This window comes from Puma concolor, chromosome C1 (genome assembly GCF_028749965.1).
Source record: "Puma concolor isolate L17-30 chromosome C1, mPumCon1.1.hap2, whole genome shotgun sequence".
NCBI classification, from domain to species: domain Eukaryota; kingdom Metazoa; phylum Chordata; class Mammalia; order Carnivora; family Felidae; genus Puma; species Puma concolor.
Genome location: NC_141674.1, coordinates 95,818,679 through 95,839,615, shown reverse-complemented (window position 1 = coordinate 95,839,615; position 20,937 = coordinate 95,818,679). Strand labels below are relative to the sequence as shown.

General features: G+C 37.2%; 1 protein-coding gene across 4 annotated transcripts in view; it reads right to left on the bottom strand.

Moving 5' to 3' along the window:
• The window catches only part of RAP1A (RAP1A, member of RAS oncogene family), a 165,286-nt gene that overhangs the window by 14,207 nt on the left and 130,142 nt on the right, over positions 1-20,937 (bottom strand). For 2 of the 4 annotated variants that reach the window (XM_025912430.2, XM_086717834.1), the window contains exons 2-3: positions 6,434-6,464; positions 2,066-2,134 (exon numbers count right to left, since the gene is read on the bottom strand). In XM_025912430.2, coding sequence (XP_025768215.2) covers positions 2,066-2,134; positions 6,434-6,464 — 100 coding nt within the window. Of the gene's footprint in view, positions 1-2,065; positions 2,135-6,380; positions 6,465-20,937 lie in introns of all 4 variants that reach the window. The other 2 variants (XM_086717833.1, XM_086717832.1) reach the window with 1 other exon arrangement.

The following is a 20,937-nucleotide window of genomic DNA, read 5'->3' as shown; positions in this document are numbered from 1 at the left end:
TTTCCCCAGTGTTTTATAACCTAAAAGAAGGGTTGGGCTAAAGACAGCAGGAACTATCAACTGTGCAGAAAATTTTTAATCAAGAAAGGATTAAAACAAGTGTTAAATCTTCAGAACTCTAGGTACAGATCTGTCTGTAGTTACAACGTTAGATGGCAACTTGTTTGGGGGAAATTTTAGTATTGCAACACTATCTTCTAAACATGAACGTATTAACCTAAGGCCTATTTTAAATGCTTCTGTGTCAGATCAGGGGTTGATGAGAAGCACCACTTGGTGCTACAAACTCACTGTCCTACCACTAAACGGGACTAATGCGGCATAATCGGCATCATCAGTAAATGGGCATGCTCAATGAATAATGAATGAGGTCTGCAGTTTCTCAAGGTATCTAGAACACAAGTTTATTTCCAACTTGCAGATAATGAAACTGCTCTGGCCAGTATGGCTGGATGAGCTTACTTAACAAAACTTGTAACACTATTAAAGGTAAATTCTGTAACATCTAACAACTCAATCCTTCCCAATTTGTTGAAAGGTACGTTTAATTCCCTGCCTCCCTCCTTAACATACTTGGGAAATAAAGTTATGAAAATTCCCCACAATTCTAGTCTTAGAATGAAATAAAATAGTATTTTTTGTCAAGACTATTTTTTTTTTCTTTTAAATAATCTTTATGTTTTAGAACTTGGGCTTTAGGTGCAAAACAAAACTGAGCAGAAAGTACAGTGTTTCCATATACCCTTCTTCTTGCTCCTCACTGGCCTCTCCTACCATCAGCCTCCCACACCAGAGTGGTACATTTGTTAAAATCAATGGACCTACATACAGACATCATTATCATGCAAAGTCCACAGTTTATGTTATGGTTTTACTCTTGGTGTTGTACATTCTACGGGTTGGGAAAATGTGCAATGACGTGTACCCACCATTACAGTATCATACAGAATCCTGTATCTAATTTTTGCTAAAGATGAAATATCTTTAAAAGTTACTATAAAACTAAACAAAAATAAAAACATTCAGTCACTGGATAATTTCAAGCACAAAAGTGATCTTCATTTTAGTTCACAAAAAAAAAGTTGTCAAAAATATACCTATATTCCTATGCAATTTTGCTACATTAAAAAAAACCCCGGGGCTCCTGGGTGGGTTCGTTGGTTGAACATCTGTCTCCTGATTTTGGCTCAGGTCATGATTTCACAGATCATGGGATTAAACCCAGCACGGGGCTCTGTGCTGACATCACAGAGCCTGCTTGGAATTCTCTCTCTCTCTCTGCCCCTCCCCTGCCTGCATGCATGCATTCTCTCTCTCTCAAAAAACCATTTAAACAAAATAATTAAAGGGGCGCCTGGGTGGCTCAGTTGGTTAAGCGCCCGACTTCAGCTCAGGTCACGATCTCGAGGTCCATGAGTTCGAGCCCCGCACTGGGCTCTGGGCTGATGGCTCAGAGCCTGGAGCCTGCTTCCAATTCTGTGTCTCCCTCTCTCTCTGCCCCTCCCCCATTCATGCTCTGTCTCTCTCTGTCTCAAAAATAGATAAACGTTAAAAAAAATAAATAAATAATAATTAAAAAAAACCAAACAAACAGGAAAATGTGCACACTAAAGAACACCTTACTCACCAGTAATCAAACACGGAGCTTTCTGTAGCTAAGTAGTATTCTATGAGAAATAGTCTGTCTTGGAGAAACTTCTATTTATTTTTAATTTTTTTTAACGTTTATTCATTTTTGAGAGAGGTAGAAAGAGACAGAGAGTGAGCAGGGAAGGGGCAGAGAGAGAGGGGACACAGAATCCAAAGGAGGCTCCAGGCTCTGAGCTGTCAGCACAGTGCCTTACGTGGGGCTCAAACCTACAAACTGCAAGATCATGACCTGAGCCAAAGTCAGACGCTCAACCAACTGAGTCACCCAGGCGCCCCTTGGTGAAATTTTTAAAACCAGATACAGAACATCTGTATCACTTCTCAAAAACTATTTTTAAAAACCAGTTCTGTGGATCAAGTTTTAAAGCCCTAAGGAACTATTTGTAAGCATGCATATACAAGTTTCACATTTTACCTTTCTGTAGGAATCTTCTATCGTTGGGTCATATTTTTCAACAAAAATTCCCTGAACAAACTGAACTGTCTAGAAAAAAAAAGCAGAGAAAAGTTAAGAACTTAAAAGAAAAATCAACTACTCTTGAATGCTACTTACACCCTTACAAAGTGGCAAAGATTAAATGAAATTATGTGAAAATTCTGGGTAAACATGCAGATGTAAAGTCTCATTATTTTCGAACACCAGGATACATCCACAACCAAGAGGGCACATTATGAAGGGAGGTGTTCATATCAAAAGCCGTCAGCAAGGCTGCTGCCAACTCATGTTGTGAAACTATATTAAGTTTCAAAATACAATGAAGATACAAATAAGAAGGACATACCTCCTAATTTATGAAAAATGAAAATTAACCAGTATTTAAGCTAATATTCCTTCACATTATCTATAGTAACTTTTATCTCATGCCCTTAAAGCAATGAGACAAAAGGGTCTAAATTTTTAAGAACCTTAAAACAGTTTCTCTAATTGTGGGGGAAAGAGAAAAAGAAATTTACAGGCACTGAATTTATTAAATTCACAGTCTCATTCGAATTTCACGTTCTCCCCAGTAGTAGTTATTTTTCCCGTTTGCCAGCTGAGATTCAAATATACAATCTTCCTGATTCCAAAGACTTCCTTTTTTCATTGGAAACACTTCCTGCTCATCTTTTTTCAGATTTTCTACTTCTCTAAGATTCCTGTAAACACAGACTTATGAAACGAGGTATTTTATCATGTGGTAAATAAAAAGTACAAAAGATGGCTGTGAAATACTGCCTGGACAGATTTAAAACCGGGTCTGGTATATTGTTGCCTAAAAGCAAGGAAGGGTAAGAATATGGCCTGAGGTCACCTACACTTAATTATGCACTAGTGTAGCTTGAGCTAAACAGATGAACCAAAATACAGTAAACTTCAAACTTCTTTCTCCTAAGCTCTTGTTCTTCAAAAGAGACTCAGGACAGAATTACACCACATCTTTTATTATTTTTATCAAGGATTTAATCACCTCATCCTCTTAGTACTACATATAATTCAAATACGGAAAACTTCCTAAATCCTTTACTCTAGAACAGAGGTTCTCAAAATATGGTCTAGAGCAGATGATTAGAAAAAAAGTATCTCATAATACCATGACATACTCTCCTTGTCTCATAAATTTACAGTGGAGTTTTCCCACGGGTATGTAACATATGCTATAGCAAGACACTGGATGCAGAAGCAGGTATGAGAACCCAAGTGCTTTCTATAAGCCGTTGTCAGACACTTGCAAAAATGAGAGACAGTCTCACAGGTTTCGTGTCCTTCTTGTTAAAGCAAACCTTCATCATTGCTCTGAATCTCATCCTCTCAGTTCTCAGGGACAGCTCATTCATCCATACTGACTTCTATTCTATTCCTGTAGTTTTTCTACTGAACCCTCCTCTTCCTTCCTTACCTACTGTCCTTTCTGGGTTAAAATAAAAAACGGAGACCAGCCTTGAAAATTCCCTAAGCAGATAATAACCAGTTCGGTCATACAAACAAAGCTTAATGTAGTTTATTTAGCGAAGCTAAATTGACCTAGGGATCATTTCTTGCTTATGCCTCTGGAAATCAAAGGCGAAACTTACACTGTTTCCCAAGGTGGGTATGAGGTAACCACTAACCAATTTTCAGTCATTGAAGAAAATTCTAACACTATAACCAGTCACTGTGAAGAATAAACAGCCACTGCTTTCTCACACAATAAACTGCTTTACAACAATATACCTTCAGCCTCATTCAGTGTTCTGGTTTGAAGGTGTCTGGTATGGAAACGGTCTTTCTGGTGTGTGCACAATAAACTAATTACTACTTCTATGATTCATTAATTTTACTTCTGTTATTTCTGAACTTTTGACACCTGGGACAATGATTCCCTTCCTCTCCTGTGCTATTATTTTCCTTTCCACATAAGCTTATGGCCTCCGGCACACAATTTGCTCTACCATCTCCTACCCTGAAATAAATATTCCCCTGAACTCCATGACCCCTCTAGCTTCACTCCCCCCCACCCCCGACCCCTTTCTCTGTTTCCTCTCATCATCAAACTTTTTCAACTATCTATAATGGTGATTCTATTTCTTCAGCTCTCATGTACTCTTCAACCCACCTCAGGACGCTTACAGCACCATAACCTTACTGAAGTTGATTTCACGAAGCCCAGCTACCTCCATATTCCTATATCGTCTCCTTCCTCTGCTTGACTTCTGAGCAGTCAGGTAGAGATCCACTCTTTACATTTAAGTATAACATACACTCTTCTCTGCTAGATCCTTCAATTCTACCTACTCTTTAAAGGTTGAGAGGTACTCAGAGTTCAGTACTGAGCTCTTTCTTTCTCTAGTCTCTCCCTAGACAATCTCATTTATTCCTATGGATTTTTATTTTTGATCATTTTATTTTTGAAAAGGTAATTCATGAACATAGGACGAAATACAAAAGACACAACAGAGTAGGCAGTGGTGACCAACCCTACCTACCTTCCTTTGTTCTCAATTATACAATTTCACTCCGAAGTAACCAGTGTGTCATCTGTAAGCTTATTTTACCTCGCAGGGATAGTCTGTGCATTTTATACTATCTTCCCCCTCACCCGTTTTTTTATAAACACAAACGGTAGTCTACACTGCTTGCTACCTTATTTACCCCTAAATAATACATCTTGCATATCACTACCTGTCAGTATATACAGACCCGTTGCATTCTTTTTAATAGCTCTGTATTATTCTACTCAAAACGTTAGTATTAAAAGCTTATTTAACCAGCCCATACTGGTAGGCATTTAGGTGGTTTCCAAACTCTTACCACTATAAAGAATGTTACTGTGGACATCCTTGACCATGCTATTTTGTACATATGAACTTATATGTGAAGTCTAAAGAGACTTGCTGAATTGAAAGTTCTACGCATTTAAATTAGATATCCTCATTCACCTCAGAGGTACTAATTTACATTGCTAAGAGTAACATAATTCTCACGAAATTAAATACTGTTGATATATTCATGGCACCCCAAATCCTATCACAAGTCTCTCCTTTAAGCTATTATCTTGAGGACCCAATTTCTTATGTGATGTATTTACTTTAGCATCTCACATATCAAATGTGACATGACTGCTGATTTTCACTCTCAGATCTGCTCATTCTCCAGTGTTTCCCTTCTACTTAAAGGATCCATCCATAAAATTAGTAGCTCAACTGGAACTATGGTAGTCATCCTCAACAGCTCCTTCTCTCCTAGTCCTCACATCAAACCAGCACTAAGTTATTTAACTCTCAAAACATCTACTTTTCTCTTCTTCACTGCCATGGCCCCAATGTAAGCTCCCACAAACATTAATCTGGGATTTGGCATTAACTCCCAACTGGTCTCCTTGTGTCTACTCGGCCTCTCTTCTAAGTCACTCCACACATAGCAAAGTACTCTCTTTAAAACATATATCCAATTCTGTCAATAACCCCTTCCCTCTCGTCCAAAAAAATAAAACTAACTTTCAATGGTTTCTCACTGTCATTAGGAATAAGTTTCAAGCTCTTACATGGTCTTCAAGTCATGGTCTGGCCCCTGCTTCTCACCTCATTTCCCTCTACTTTCCTTCCAGTTCACTCCTGCCTCAGCAATTATGACCTTAGTTATTCAAATGCTAATTTAAGTTCATTTGTCATGGGGTCTCTCTTAACAGTCTGTACTTTTCTTTCAAAGTATCTCTCACAATTATAATAAGGTAGTTCTTTGTTTAATTGTGTATTTCTTATATCTCCTCCACTATATGATAAGCTCTGAGGGATTGTGACTGTTTTTGTTCACTGTTGTAACCCTGGCATCTGACATCATATAAGCTCAATATTTAGTAAATAAATACAGCATGTATACAAAAAATACCCTTTGTTTCACTTAAGTCTGGCCTGAGGGTTAGGTAGGTAGGACTTATTCCACTGGTATCTGAAATAATTAGTCTCCCCTACTGGAAGGTAAGTTCCTTAAAAAATGAGAATGATCTTATTCCTCTTTGAATCCCAATCACTAGTGCTCGGCATATGGTAGGTAGTCAATAAATATTGGGTAAGTGAAAGAATGAGTGAGCCACTAGTTTACAACTACACATCTGTGGTTGCTGAATGAATCCCCGGCCCCTATGAGACAGATACTAGGCATATAAAAAATACTGTCACCTTTTCTCATTAGTGACTAAAAGTTTTAAGGCAAGCAAATATCAATGTTCTTCCTATACTATGCTAATTAAGTTAGAGTTAGGTGGCTAACTTACCAGAGCAGACTTCCCCACGCCTCCTGAACCAAGGACCACTAGCTTGTACTCACGCATGATGTGGTCTGTTTAAATACTGACAATCTGGAAAAAAGAAAAAAACCACAAAGATCAATAAACATGCTAAGAATAGCCTTAGAATGTACAAATGTTACATGAAATAATATGGTATTTTGGATATTGTTTGCTTTTTCCCTTAAGGTCATCAGGCGGAAGACAGGCTACATAGCAAAACCATGAAGATTCTAACCTAAGTTTGTAATGACTACTACCAGGCATTTTAATTCATTAAAGATCATCTTTGACTAGGCACAAGTCATTCGAGTCTGTTCATGTTACTTCCAAGAGTGATCAGAAAATAAGGTGATTAAAACTAGTAGTTGTCTTATAATTACAATCATGAACTCAATTCTTTACAAAGCTATTGTTTAAATGACGTGACAGGGGCGCCTGGGTGGCGCAGTCGGTTAAGCGTCCGACTTCAGCCAGGTCACGATCTCGCGGTCCGTGAGTTCGAGCCCCGCGTCAGGCTCTGGGCTGATGGCTCGGAGCCTGGAGCCTGTTTCCGATTCTGTGTCTCCCTCTCTCTCTGCCCCTCCCCCGTTCATGCTCTGTCTCTCTCTGTCCCAAAAATAAATAAAAAAAAAACGTTGAAAAAAAAAATTTAAATGACATAACATACTTTTTTGAAAAGTTCACTCATGAGCTTTAATGTATATGCTATTTAATTTGCTTAAAATATACAGTAATTCATATACTATTTTGTTCATTATTCTATTACAGCTGAACCATGTAAAATGTTACCTTGAAAATACTTAGGATATGAAAGAGTATTGTTGATGAAATTGTTAAAATTTTATAGGTAGGTATTAGCAATATACTCCATAAGACACAAATTGCTAGAAAAAAAGAAAAGAAATACAAACTTTTTTTTATCTCCAGTTATGCTAAAAGGTAAAAGGGCAGGTAAGAATTTCCAATGGCCATGATGGAGTAAGTATGAATGGACTTTCCATCCCCTTGTCAACAGCTAAAACAACAGACAAAATACATGAAACAACTGTTTTTTGGATGTTTGACAATAAGCAGTATAGGACTGTGATTTCTAAGAGATGGGACAAGATAAAGTAAGACCTACAGCTGTCTTGGCTTTCTGCTTGAAGGCACTTTTCAGACTGTGGTACAGGGAGGAAGAACTCAAGCAGAGACCAGAAAGTATATCAAAAAGAGGGAGACAGGCACAAAAAATTCTAGGAATCTGCAAAGGGCTTCACTTGAGTCTCTGGCCAAACACTAATCACAACACGCAGGATGAAACTCCATGAGGTAAAGGCAAAGAATAAACAGGGATTTAAAAGCTGAACCACAGTGCTAAGAAAGACTGAAGTTCTGATCAGAAAAGTTCTCCCATGGGGTGCCTGGGTGGCTTAGTCAGTTAAGCATCTGACTTCAGCTCAGGTCATGATCTCACTGTCTGTGAGTTCGAGCCCCACGTCGGGCTCTGTGCTGACAGCTCAGAGCCTGGACCCTGCTTCAGATTCTGTGTCTCCCTCTCTCTCTCTGCCCCTCCCCTGCTCGTGCTCTCTCAAAAATAAATAAAACTTGAAAAAAAAATTTTTTTTAAAGTTCTCCTTGTTGAAAAACAGGCAATTCACTTGAAATCCCAGAAGATTTGTAGACTTCTTGAGAAGCTATGCAAGACAAAAGAAAATGGAGTATCTTTAAAATGCTTAAAGAAAAAATGGTCAACCCAGAATGCTAAATACAATGAATCTATTCTTCCAAAATGAAAGTGAAATAAAGCTTTTTTTTTTTTTTTTTTTTTTCCAAATAGATAGACAGGAAGGAAGGAAGGAAAGAAGGATGGAAAGAAAGCAGAATGGGAGGGAGGGAGACAAAGTAAACAAAAGAAGTAAAGAAGGAGGAAAAGCAAGGGGAAAATGTTCACCAGTACACACTTATAAAAAGCAAAGGAAGTTCTTCAGGTGGAAGAAAATGATAACAGGTGGAAGATTGGATCTACATAAAGGAATGAAGATTACTAAAGGAATAAAAAGTACCAGAAATGGTGAGAGTAAATCTACAAGACTTTTTTGACCACTTAAAGCAAAACTAATAACAATGTACTACAAGGTTTTGCAACACATGTCAAAGTAAAAAGTATTAACAATAATAGCACAAAAAGGGAAATATATTGTTCAAGGTTCTTACAGTATATGTGGAGTAGTATAATACTATTTGAAGATAAACTGTCATATGTTAAAAGATGCATACTCTAAAACCTAGAGCAGCCAGGGGGGGGGGGGGTTCTGATTCATTCAAAACACAGCAGAAAAGAATACAAACAAGCAAAAAGAACAAAGATGAGACAAATATAAAACCTACAGAACAATACAATTAAAAGGCAACTGCATAAATGTAAATCATCTATTCCAATATTCCAACATTCCAATTCAAAGTCAAGAAAGCAAGACCTAACCATATGTTATCTTCAAGAAAGAAACTTTAGGGGCACCTGGGTGGCTCAGTGGGTTAAGCACCTGACTCTTGATTTCTGCTCAGGTCATGATCTCATGGTTTATAAGATAGGCCACTCGCGGGTACGTGGAGACTCTTGGGAGTCTCTCTCTCTCTGCCTCCCTCTGCCCCTGGCCTATGTATGCACTTTCTAACAATCAATCAATATTTTAAAAAAGAAACTTCAAAGATACACGGAAAGTTAAAAGTAATATTTATTGGTGACAAAGTCATAGTTGCTGCTGATATTACTACTGTGGTTTGCTGCCTGCATTCAAAATAGAAACAAATATTAAATTTCATTTCAGAAGTTACGAAAAATAAAGATTTTTTTTCCTATGCAAATGTTGGAGGCCCTAGATTATAAATCCTTATCTACTCTAAACAGCATTTTTGGTTACTCTAATTAAACTTACACTTTTTTGTTTCACATCTTTTTTATACACTTTTACTTTCTTAAGAGCTTTCATTTATATGGATTCTCAGGAATAGATGTTGGATTTTTTCAAATATTTCTTCTGCACCTATTGGTATTATACAGTTTTTCTTTTTCTTCTACTGATACATCTGCTCTTTCCACTTCTATTCAACACTGTTCTAAGCTACAAATAGTAGGGTCTAGACTATGGAAAAGGAATAAAGAAAATTGTCTTTATTCACAGATAAAATGATTCTGTGCAGAATATACAAAAAAGCTACCAGACTAATAAGTGAATGTAGCAAGATTTCAGGATAAAAGGTTGAGACAAAAAATAATAACTATCATATGTCTACACACAGGCAAAGAATTGAAAAATGTAATTTTAAAAATACCATCTAAAATAGCATCCAATAAGACATAAAATACTCAAGAGATGAATTTAACAGAATATGTGTAAGGCTTATACACTGAAACTACAAAACATGGCTCAGAGAAATTAAGGACATAGTAATCAGAGAGACATGCCATATTATATTAAGATGTGTCCATATTACTGTTAACATGTCAATTCTCTCCAAGTTGGATCTACAGATTCAGTGCAAGCACAATCAGCAGGTTTCTTTTTTGTAAAAATTGGTAAGATGACTATAACCTTTTTTTTTGAAAATGTTAACAGAACAGTTAACAGAGATGGAGAAGAAAAAAAAGTCTTACACTACCTGATTTTAAGACATAATCCAAAACTACAGTAATACAGATACTATTATATTGGCATAAGACAACCAGATCAGTGGCACTAAATTAAACCCAGACATAAAACCGCATATACATATTCTGTTCATTTTTGATAAAGGGACTGTAGTACTCATCCTTCAAGATACCCCCCCTCCCACACACACACACAATGATCCTGGCCTCTTGGTATTCATAACCAGAACTGTTCCCTCTCAGTATTCATATCCTTTTGTGTAGTTTCCTCCTAAGACTGGTTTTCCAACCAAGAGAATATGGCAGAAGTGACCATATGTGATTTCCAAGATTAGCTCCTCATCCATCAACAAGATGGATGAATCTTAAAAACACCCTCAACAAGGGGCACCTGGGTGGCTCAGTCGGTTAAGTGCCCGACTTCAGCTCAGGTCATGCTCTCCTAGTTCGAGTCCCGCATGGTGCTCTCTGCTGTCAGCATGGAGCCCACTTCTGATCCTCTGTCCCCATCTCTCTCTGCCCTTCCCTGGCTTGTGCTCTCTCCCGAGCATGTGCTCAAAAATAAATAAACATTAAAAAAATAAAATACACAATCGGCAAAATACACAAAAGGCACTGCAGCTTGTACCATGGTCTCTGGCATCATTCACTCCAAGGGAAGCCATTCACCAAGTCATGAGGACACTTAACTAGCCCTGCAGAGAGGCCCAACTGGAGAGGAAGTGAGGACCCCTACCAACAGCTAGCACAATTTACCAAACATGTAAGTGAGCCACCTTCAGAAGTATATCTTACAGTTTTAGTCAAGTCTTACTTATTAATTCAGAGGACTGCAGTCTCATGATACCATGAATCAGAACCTTACAGTCAAGCCACTCTGAAACACCTTAGATCCACAGAAACTAAGATAATAAATGATTATTGTTGGTTTAATCCCAGTAAGATCTGTGTCAAACTGTTACACAGGAATAGATCACTTAATATAGGTGCAAAAGTAATTCAGTATGTAAGAGATAGTCTTTCGAGTAAGTCAAGTCAGAAAAATATGAATGTCAACTCTTACCTTTGTTCATAATTGCCCAAATCTAGAAACAACCGAAATATCCATCAAGAAGTGAATGGATAAATTATGGTATATCCAATCAATGGAATACTACTACTATTCAGTAATAAAAAGATTCAACAAGATGGATATGAATCTTTTTTTTTTAATGTTTATTTATTTTTGAGAGAGAGAGAGAGCACGAGGGGGTAGGGGTGCAGAGAGACAGGGAGACACAGTATCTGAAGCAGACTCCAGGCTCTGAGGTATCAGCACAGAGCCTGACGTGGGGCTCGAACTCACGCACCATGAGATCATGACCTGAGCCAAAGTCAGATGCCCAACCAACTGAGCCACCCAGGTGCCCCTGGATATGAATCTTTAAAACACACCCAGCAACATACACAAAAGAGTGACTACTGTATGATTCCACTTATATAAAATTCCAGAAAAGACAAAACTAAGTTATAGTGCCAAAAAATTACCTGGGGACAGCAGTGGTAGGGCAGGGGTGATGACTATGAAGGAGCATAAGGGAACTTTTCTGGGTGATAGAAATGATCTCTACCTTGATTACAGTGGTGGTTACCTAGGTGTTTCCATTTATCAAATCTTATTTAAAATAGGTACATTTTAGGAGCCCTCATGCACTATCAGGTGGGAATCCAAACTAGTGCAGCCACTGTGGAAAACGGAGAATTACCACATTGATTCAGTAATTCCATTACTGGCTATTTGCCCAAAGGACACGAAAACACTAATTCAAAAAGAATTATGCACCCTTATGTTTACTGCAGCATTATTTATACTAACCAAATTATGGAAGCAACTGCAGTGTTAATTGATAGATGAATGAATAAAAAAGGTGTGGTATATATGTGTACAATGGAATATTACTCAGGCATAAAAAATAAAATCTTGCCATCTGCAACAATATGAACGGATCTAGAGGGTATAATCTAAGTGAAATAAGTCAAAGAGAAATACCATATGACTTCACTCATATATGGAATTTAAGAAATAAAATGAACAAAGAAAAAAAAAAACAAAAAACCCAGACTCTTAAATATAGACAACTGATGGTTTACCAGAGAGGAGATGGGTGGGGAGGGGTAACACTTATGATAAGCACAGAGTAATATACAGAATTGTGGAATCACTATATTATACACCTGAAACTAACAGAACACTGAATGTTATACTGGAATTAAAATTAAAAGATACAATTTAAAACATTTAAAAAGAAAAAAAAATTAAAAAAAAAATTTTTTAATGCTTATTTATTTTTTGAGAGAGAGATTGACAGAGTGTGAGCAGGGGAGGGGCAGAGAGAGAGAGGAAGACACAGAATCTGAAGCAGGCTTGAGGCTCCAAGCCGTCAGCACAGAGCCCGACACGGGGCTTGAACCCACAAAATGTGAGATCATGACCTGAGCCAAAGTCGGAGCTCAACCAACTGAGCCACCCAGGTGCCCCGAAAAAAACCATTTTATTACATGTAAATTATAGCTCAATAGAATTAATTTAAGAAAATCCAATGAGGAAAAAAGGAATATTTCTCAGAATGCCAGTTACATACATAGTTTTATAAACAATGTGTTTCCCAATGTGATAGTATTAAGCAGTGGGGCTTTGGGGAGGTAATTAGGATTAGATGAGGTTATAAGGGCATAGCCCTCACAACTGGATTAGTGTCCTTATGAGTCCCACGAGTTTGCTTCTCTTTGCTCTCCACCAAGTGAAGATACAGACAGCCATCTGAAAGTTAGGAAACAGGTCCTCAGACACCTGATCTCTCAGTGCCTTGCTTGGTCTTGGACTTCCAAGCCTCCAGAACTATGAGAAATACATTTCTGGTCTGAGCCACCCAGTCCAAGGTAATTGGTTCCAGTAGCCCTTACTGACCAAGAAACACAGTAAGGATAAATTATAGTAGACTATGCGACAGACATGGTGGCAGTTAGGATTGTTGTTCTGAACCAACAAACATTTACAAAGTATTTCCCAGGTAGGTACCAGTTCTATACCAGGTGCCAGGGACACAAAATGTTTCCCATCCTCAAGGAACTCATGGAGGAGAAAAAATAAATAACTGCAATATGATGGGAACAACGTTATTACAGAGTGGAGATTAAAGGGTGGGGGAAGGATGGAGGAACAGAGGAGAGAGCAGGATAGTTTTTCAGTGGAGGTTACATAAGAACTTAGTGAAAAACTGAATAGGAATGTTCCAGGTAAGTAGGGAAGGGCATTCTAAGCAAAGGAAACAGCTTGAGCAAACACTCTAAATCACTAAATACACAAGATCCAGGGAATACCACACAGCTGGGTGTGGCCAAAACACAGGGTTTAAAATCAAGCTACAGAAAACGGAGCAGGGTATAGAGCCTGAGTTATGCTTCCAAAGGCACCATGTAAGTGTCTACAATTTATCTAGTAAGCAATGGGGAGAAAACAGCAACCTGTTTTGTTTTTTAAGTAATTCAGTCAGATATATAGTCTGGAAAGATAAGTGATAACAGTATATAAAATGGACTGAAAGAACCAGAGGCAGGGAGAATAGTCAGGAAGCTACTGAAATAGCTTAGGTGGGAAATGATACACGTCTGCACAGCAGCACTAGGGCTGAAAAGCAGACTACAGTTTTCCGAAGGTGAAACTGACAGGCCTCCATAGCTGGTTAGAGGTCATTATTTAGGGGAATGAAGACGAATCATGGATAACTCCTAGAGATCTAGGTCTGGACAAATTGGGTGGCTAAAAGGAGTTTTAAAAAGTTAATATTCCTGCCCAAAATTAAGTTTGAGATTTCTATGAGGAAAGCAGGTAGAGACATATGATAGTTAAAAATCCAAGTCCGAAAGCTCAGTAGTAACCAAAGGGTTAGAGGGTACAGATTTCGGAATTGTTTTAAGAAATGTTAGTAGTTGAAATCACAGCAGATGAAATCAACCAAGGAGAATTTATTCAGTGAAAACAGAAGAAAGTTAAAGAATTGAGACCTGAGAAAGGACCACATCTATGTAGATGGACAGGAACTTGAGGAAAATGTGATTTAGGAGTGGTTTGTGCTGAACACTAATCATCCTATACCTCTATCCTACCCTCTACTTCTAACCTTGGCTATTAAACACAAGAGCATATATTCATGCAAACAAATCTACGTTAACTGCAACTCCCTTCTCAGGCCCCTGGTGATTCTTAGCTGGGGACTGCTGTCAAAGATGTAAATGTATCATCTCTAATCCAAAAATGTGGAACTTTCAAGAGGGAATCCTAATATAGCAAGACTAATTTATAGTCCCCAAATTGCCTCCTAGGCCCACAGAATTTGAGGAAAGCGCTCAGACATGGCCAAATTATTTTGGGTATTCTGCAACAACAAAATATTTGGCCCCTATTCCTCTACCCAAGTGGTAAGATACTCAAGTCGCAAAGCCATTTTTCAAAAATACTCCATGTACAGAAAATTTTCTTTATACCTAACAAATACCATGGGTCATGAATGTATACAATATGCACACATGCAAATACAAAAACAATACAGCTCAGATAACACACACTCTCACACACACACACACACACACACACACACACACACACACACACACACACACACAAATACCCAATAAGGAATAATGTGGATTAATATTTTCTTTTGAAAGGGGGTTAGTTCTAACTCATTACTGCCAAGTTAGAAAACCACTATGTTCTTCCAAGCAAATCCCATGCCTTTTTATGGAAATCTCTTGTGCCCTGCACTCTCAACACAGCACCAGAAAATTTCTCACTCTGGTTAAGATTCCCTGACGAATAAGGAGCACAAGAATAAACACTACGCTATGTTTAAATTTTAAGTCAATCTTGAGTTCCTAACATTATAGTCCAAGCTATAATGTAACAATTTTTCCATTCTTCCTTCAGCAAAACTACCTCTAAGTTTCACAAAATAACATAATTTGACTGTCTTTGTGACACAAATCAATCCCAATTTTGTTGTTTCAGTTTTTAAATATATAAACTAATTAATTATAAGATGAAATAGTTTCTTCTATATACAACCGAACCTACAAAACAAAATTCACTTAAGGAAATTTGGTTGTGATGAGAAATTTTGAAGAAAAAAAATTTTACCTTAAAGAACAAGTAGTTATATTATTGATTATATTTAAACACTTACAGAAGTCATGAATATCTTAAAACTGACAACTGACCACACAAAGGGGTGGGGGGGGGTAGTGAATAAATATGGAAATCATGGTAAGATTTAATCTTCTAAAATAAAAAACAATGTTCTTCATAGTACATCATAATGGAAATTCAACTTTTTTTGTAACGTAAAATCACATTATTATCTCAATGCAAGAATCTCTTCCTTGATACTTTCTCCTCTTGTTCTTCTCAAGATTAGCACTCTGGGGGTAGGATATAGGAATAAAGTGATAAGACGTCACATACTTGTAAATGAAGTTTATAAATTAGTCTTCACAGTCTAAAACCAGGTACATATCCCCAGTAGCATTCCTACCCCTTCCTACAATGAAAGGAGATAAGCTCTTATAAATAGACTAAGAGGTCATAGGGATTCTCAAGATGAGCAGACAATTATAGATGAGGCAAACATTCTGACAGAGGCATCACCGTCACAAGAACATCACAAGAATTCCACAATCACAAGAACAAAAACCAAAGAAAACAGAGTTAAGAGGATCTATAAAACACTGTGAAATAAATGAAATATCCCTAAAGAAACTCCTGAGATTATCAAGTCTATGCAAAAGATACACTTGGAGATTTAGGAAGTAAAATATATGATCATCAAAAAAAAAAAAAAAATCAGTAGACAGGCTGAAGAGAAAAATGGATGTAGTTGAAAAGCCGAAGTCAGTGAACCAACATACTGAACCTACCCAAAGAGCGCAGCACAAAATGACGGAGAGATGGAATGTATGAAAGAAAGAGGTAAGAAAGATAAATCTCAAAGTTCTACCAGCTACATCTGACAGGAAGTCCAGAAACAGAAGAACTGAAGAAATAACAGAAAGACATTTCCAGAAGTAAATTAAGAAAATCAGAAATCTTCAGATTTAAAGTGTTCAATGAATGCCAAAAATAGTAATTTTAACAATAAAAGATCCAAAACTGAACATATAGTAGTTGAAAATTCAAGTCACTGAAAGTGAAGACAAAATCCTAAAAAGCTTCTAAAGAGGAAAAATGTATTCCCCTCCCTTTGAATATGGGCAGCTTTACTAAACAAAATATAGCAAAAGTGTTATCTGACTTCTGATGCTAGAAAGGGTGGCCAGAACAGAGCCTCCTCCTGGATCTCTCTTTTGGGAGCCAGGTGTGGGTCCAGAGCTGTCAGGCTGCCCTGAAGCCACCACTTTGGAGAGACCACAGAGACAGACTTGCCTGAACAGCCCTCCCATTTCAGTGCCCCTAGACCTGTAAATATAGAAGACTTTCAGACGATCCCGGACAGCCACCTTCTGACTGCAAGACCTTAAGAAACCTTAGGCCAGATCCACCCAGCTGAGCCACTCCCTAATTCCATAAATATTCAATAGGGAAAAAATGAAAATTAAAACATAAGGCAAAATATATAAAGTAAAAGTTGACACAACTAAAGGAAAACTAGAGAAATACACAATCATGATTAGATTTTAATATGACTCTCAGCAACTGATAGAAAAGTATAAAAACGGTAATGATATACATATAAGATTTGACCAAATAACGAATCAACTTAACCCAATAGTTATATATAGAACACCACACCCAACAACTGCAAATGACACATTTTTTTTTTTTCAAGTGCACATAGATCATTTACTAGTAAGGCCATGCTGGTCTCAACTAATTTCAAAGAACTGAAATCACACAGAGTATATATACTAACCACAATGGAATTAAACTAGAAATCAATATAAAAATATAACTACATAATATCAGAATGTTTGTAAGTTAAACAACCCAATTCTAAATACACAGGTCAAAGAAGAAATCAAAATGGAAAGTAAGCAATTAGAACTAAGCGACAAAAAATATATATCAAAACTTATTTGTTGGAGGTATGCCAACAAAACAAGGAAAATGATTCAGGAAATCAAAAGGCGTAAGAACAAGAAATCATGGCAAGCAAATAAATCAGTAAAAATTATGGTTAGAAGTCTAATGATCACTGTAAAATATGTTTAAAAACCTGGAAATAAAACTTCGTGATTATCTCCAAACTTTGGTTTGAGAGGAATTAGTAGGGAAAAGTGAAGGCATGTTGAAGTTTTTCTCTTGCTTGGGAAAATAAAAGATTCTCTCTCTCTCTCTCTCTCTCTCTCTCTCTCTCTCTCTCTCTCTCTCCAGATTGAAAAAATATAAATCTAAATGTGAAAAATGTAACGTTAACAACTACATTATCCATAATTTAAAAATCACTAGTGGAAAAATAGACAAAGAAGACTTGATCAATTCAACCAGAGTTAGAAAATGAAAAATAAACAACCGGAACAAAACGTAAACAAAAGATAGTAAGAGTAAGACAAAACAGATCAGTAGTCCTAATAAAAAGAAGCCTTCCTAAATCCTAGTCTGTAAACCACAAATGATAAAAGCTTATTTTATGAAGTCTAAGATGACACATGTAAGGCTTGGAAAACAATAAACTTAACTTCCATGCAGCAAATCTTACATGTTGTATGAATAGCTGGTTTTGTCCTTTGTTTTTAAGTTTATTTAATTATTTTGAGAGAGAGAAACACAAGAGCACAAGAACGGGAGGGACAAAAGGGGGAGAGGGGAAGAGGGAGAGAGGGAGAATCCCAAGCAAGTCCCACACTGTCAGCGCAGAGCCCGAAGTGGAGGCTTGATCTCACAACTGTGAGATCATGACCTGAGCTGAAATCAAGAATTGGACATTTAAGGGCTGAGGCCACCCAGGCGACCCTTGTGCCTTTTTTTTCTTTTTAAACGTTTATTTTTGAGACAGAGTAAGTAGGGGAGAGCCAGAGAGAGGGAGACAGAGAATCCAAAATAGGCTCTGTGAGGTCAGCGCAGAGCCTAACGTGGGGCCTGAACTCACAAACCATGAAGTCAAGAGTTGGATGCTTAACTGACTGAGCTACCCAGCTACCCCACCTTTTCTTGTTTTACATACTGTGAAGTGAGTATGTAACAACAGAATGCCTGAAATATAGGGTTTCGTTTGTGGCAACTCACTCTACAAACATCTCTAGATAAGGTCATCTAAGCCCTTTGAACTCTACCTTCACAAAATAGTCCATTCCATTTCTGGGTAACCTAACTGTTAGAATGTTCTTTACACCACTGTTTCTTAGTAGTGGCCACTTACTGGGTCTCTGTCCTTTGATGCTAAACAGGATAAAGAGAATTCCTTTTCTGAAGTCTATATTCCTCAAATATTTGAAAACAGCTATTCCCCCCACCCACACACATCCTCTTTTTTTAAAAAAGCAGTCTTATTTCTTTTTTCAAATGCTAAAGTTTCAAATTCTGTAATCATTCTGGTTTCCTCTGCAAAATATCTAGTTCTTACTCCCTCTTAAGATAAAAGCATTATGTGCTAATTAGGACTATTAGCAGGCATTACTGAAAAGCTTAAAACAACAAAAAAGCAGTCTCTATCCCCTTCACTTAAAACAGTTACTTCAAACTTCTAGCTTCTTTGAGTATTTTCTTCCATTATTTTCTAAATAAGGTATTTATACTACTATCTCTTGGTTTTTAGTTTTAGGTATTGCTATTATGGTAGATGAGAATTTTAGTGCTCGTTAACACACAGCAAAGTAGTATATTAAGATTACATGTCCTTTTTCGTAGAACTTGTGTTTATTCTGGAATTCTCTATCAACGTAATTTTCCAACCAACTTGTCAGATAACCTATCAACTTCATTCCCCTCCCCTCCCCACCCCTCACCCTTCATAGAGCTTGTTGAAATCTGTGTCAGTTGCTCTCTCAACTTGCAGATGTCTGTCAAGCTAGGACTGTCTTACGTATTCGTTTAGAACACTGTGCTTCAAAATGCCTATCCACAAAGTGCTATCACTACCATTTACTACTGCTCCTCCAGAAAATAAGGAACTTGCCCCAATAAATCTTCTTTAATAAGCACACTGTTTAATTCAGTTGAACAGTATGTATATGTACTATAGGGCTGGTAACAAGTTTTTTATTTACAGAGAAAGAAAAGAAACACTCAATTACAGATCATTCTCAGTATTGTGCCACCACTTTCTGGTACAAGCATCCAAAACTTATCAGTAACACTTTTTAAAAAAACAATTTTACAAACACAAGGTTTCTACAATTGCTTATGTTCTTGCAATTCCTTACTGATACTTCCCCACTTCTTTATGTATTAAAAACGAACATAAACTCTATTGTTTTAAAAGGAATTCATCCGTCAATTATCCCCAAGTAAATCTACCAAAATCTTAAGATTATATGACTTAAGTAAAATATAACTGAGACAACCATCCCATTCATTGCACCTTTGAAATTCTCCAAAAATTCAAGTAAAGGATTAAAATATTTAATACAAGGCCGTCTGGGTGGCTCAGTAGGTTGAGCATCTGACTCTGGATTTTGGCTCAGGTCATGATCTCGTAGTTTGTAGGTTCCAGCCCTGAATCAGGGTCTGCACTAACAGCCCAGGCTATGCTTGGGATTCTCTGTCCCTCTCTTTCTCCCTCTCCTCTGCTTGCTATCTCTTTAAAAAAAAAAAAAAAAAAAAAAATTAATCCAATCCTCTTAATTCAGGAGAGCAAATTTGACAAGTGGTCTTGAAAGGCTTACTATACTACTGTGGTAACCTATGCAATCATCCACCATTTCAAATTATTCTGCAAACAAAAATTTACTTAGGTATACTTTTGTGTAATGATGTCTATGTATCTGTGGTTGTAGCTCCTCTTTCATTCTTATTATGTCCCCCCCTTTTTTTAACAATCTTATCAGGTTTGTCTTCTAGCAATCAACTTTGGCTTACCATAAGCTTGTTTTATGTTTCCTCAATATCTGCTTTTATGCCTATTACTTCATTCTTTTCTTTATTCTGTTCTTTTCCTAACTTAGGTTGGATGCTTGGCTCTTTAATTTTCATTTTTCTTTTCTAATTAACATCTCAGACCCTCCACCAAGGATCATTATCCTTCTACCTGAAGTGTGTCTTTTCGAAGTTGTCTTAGAGATGTTCTATTGGTAGTAAAATCTCTTCAGTTTTCATTTATCTAAAAACTTTATATTACCTATATTCTTAGCTCTAAGAGTTATTTACTCTCAGCACACTGTAGTTATTATTCTCCTTTCTTTTGGTTTCAATTTTCTTTTTCATAAATTAGCCTAATTGTAGATCTTCTGAAAATAATCTGTATTCTCCCTCTGGCTCTTTTTTTTTTTTTTTTTTTTAAAGATAGAGAGCCAGTGGGAGAGAGGCAGAGAGAGAGGGAGAGAGAAAATCTTAAGCAGGCTCCACGTTCAGCACAGAGCCCAATGCGGGGGCTTGATCTTATGACCCTGAGATTATGACCTGGGCCAAAATCAAGCGTCAGATGCTCAACCAATTGAGCCACCTGGGCACCCCACTCTCTGGCTATTTTTAAGATCTTTCATTGTGTGCAATTTTAACTATGAAGTTGGGTTTAGATATTTATTTAACCTTTATGTGACTTCTTACATTTGTATCTTTTTGCAGTTTTATAAATTCTCAAGCATAATCTCAAATATTCTTTCTACATCACTTTTCTTCCTATGTGGACTCTGCTTAGATTTGTTGTATTTTCTCATGCTCCTCTTCTATTAGGACACAGACTAGGCTGCTATAATAAGAGACCCTACGGTGGCTTAAACAAA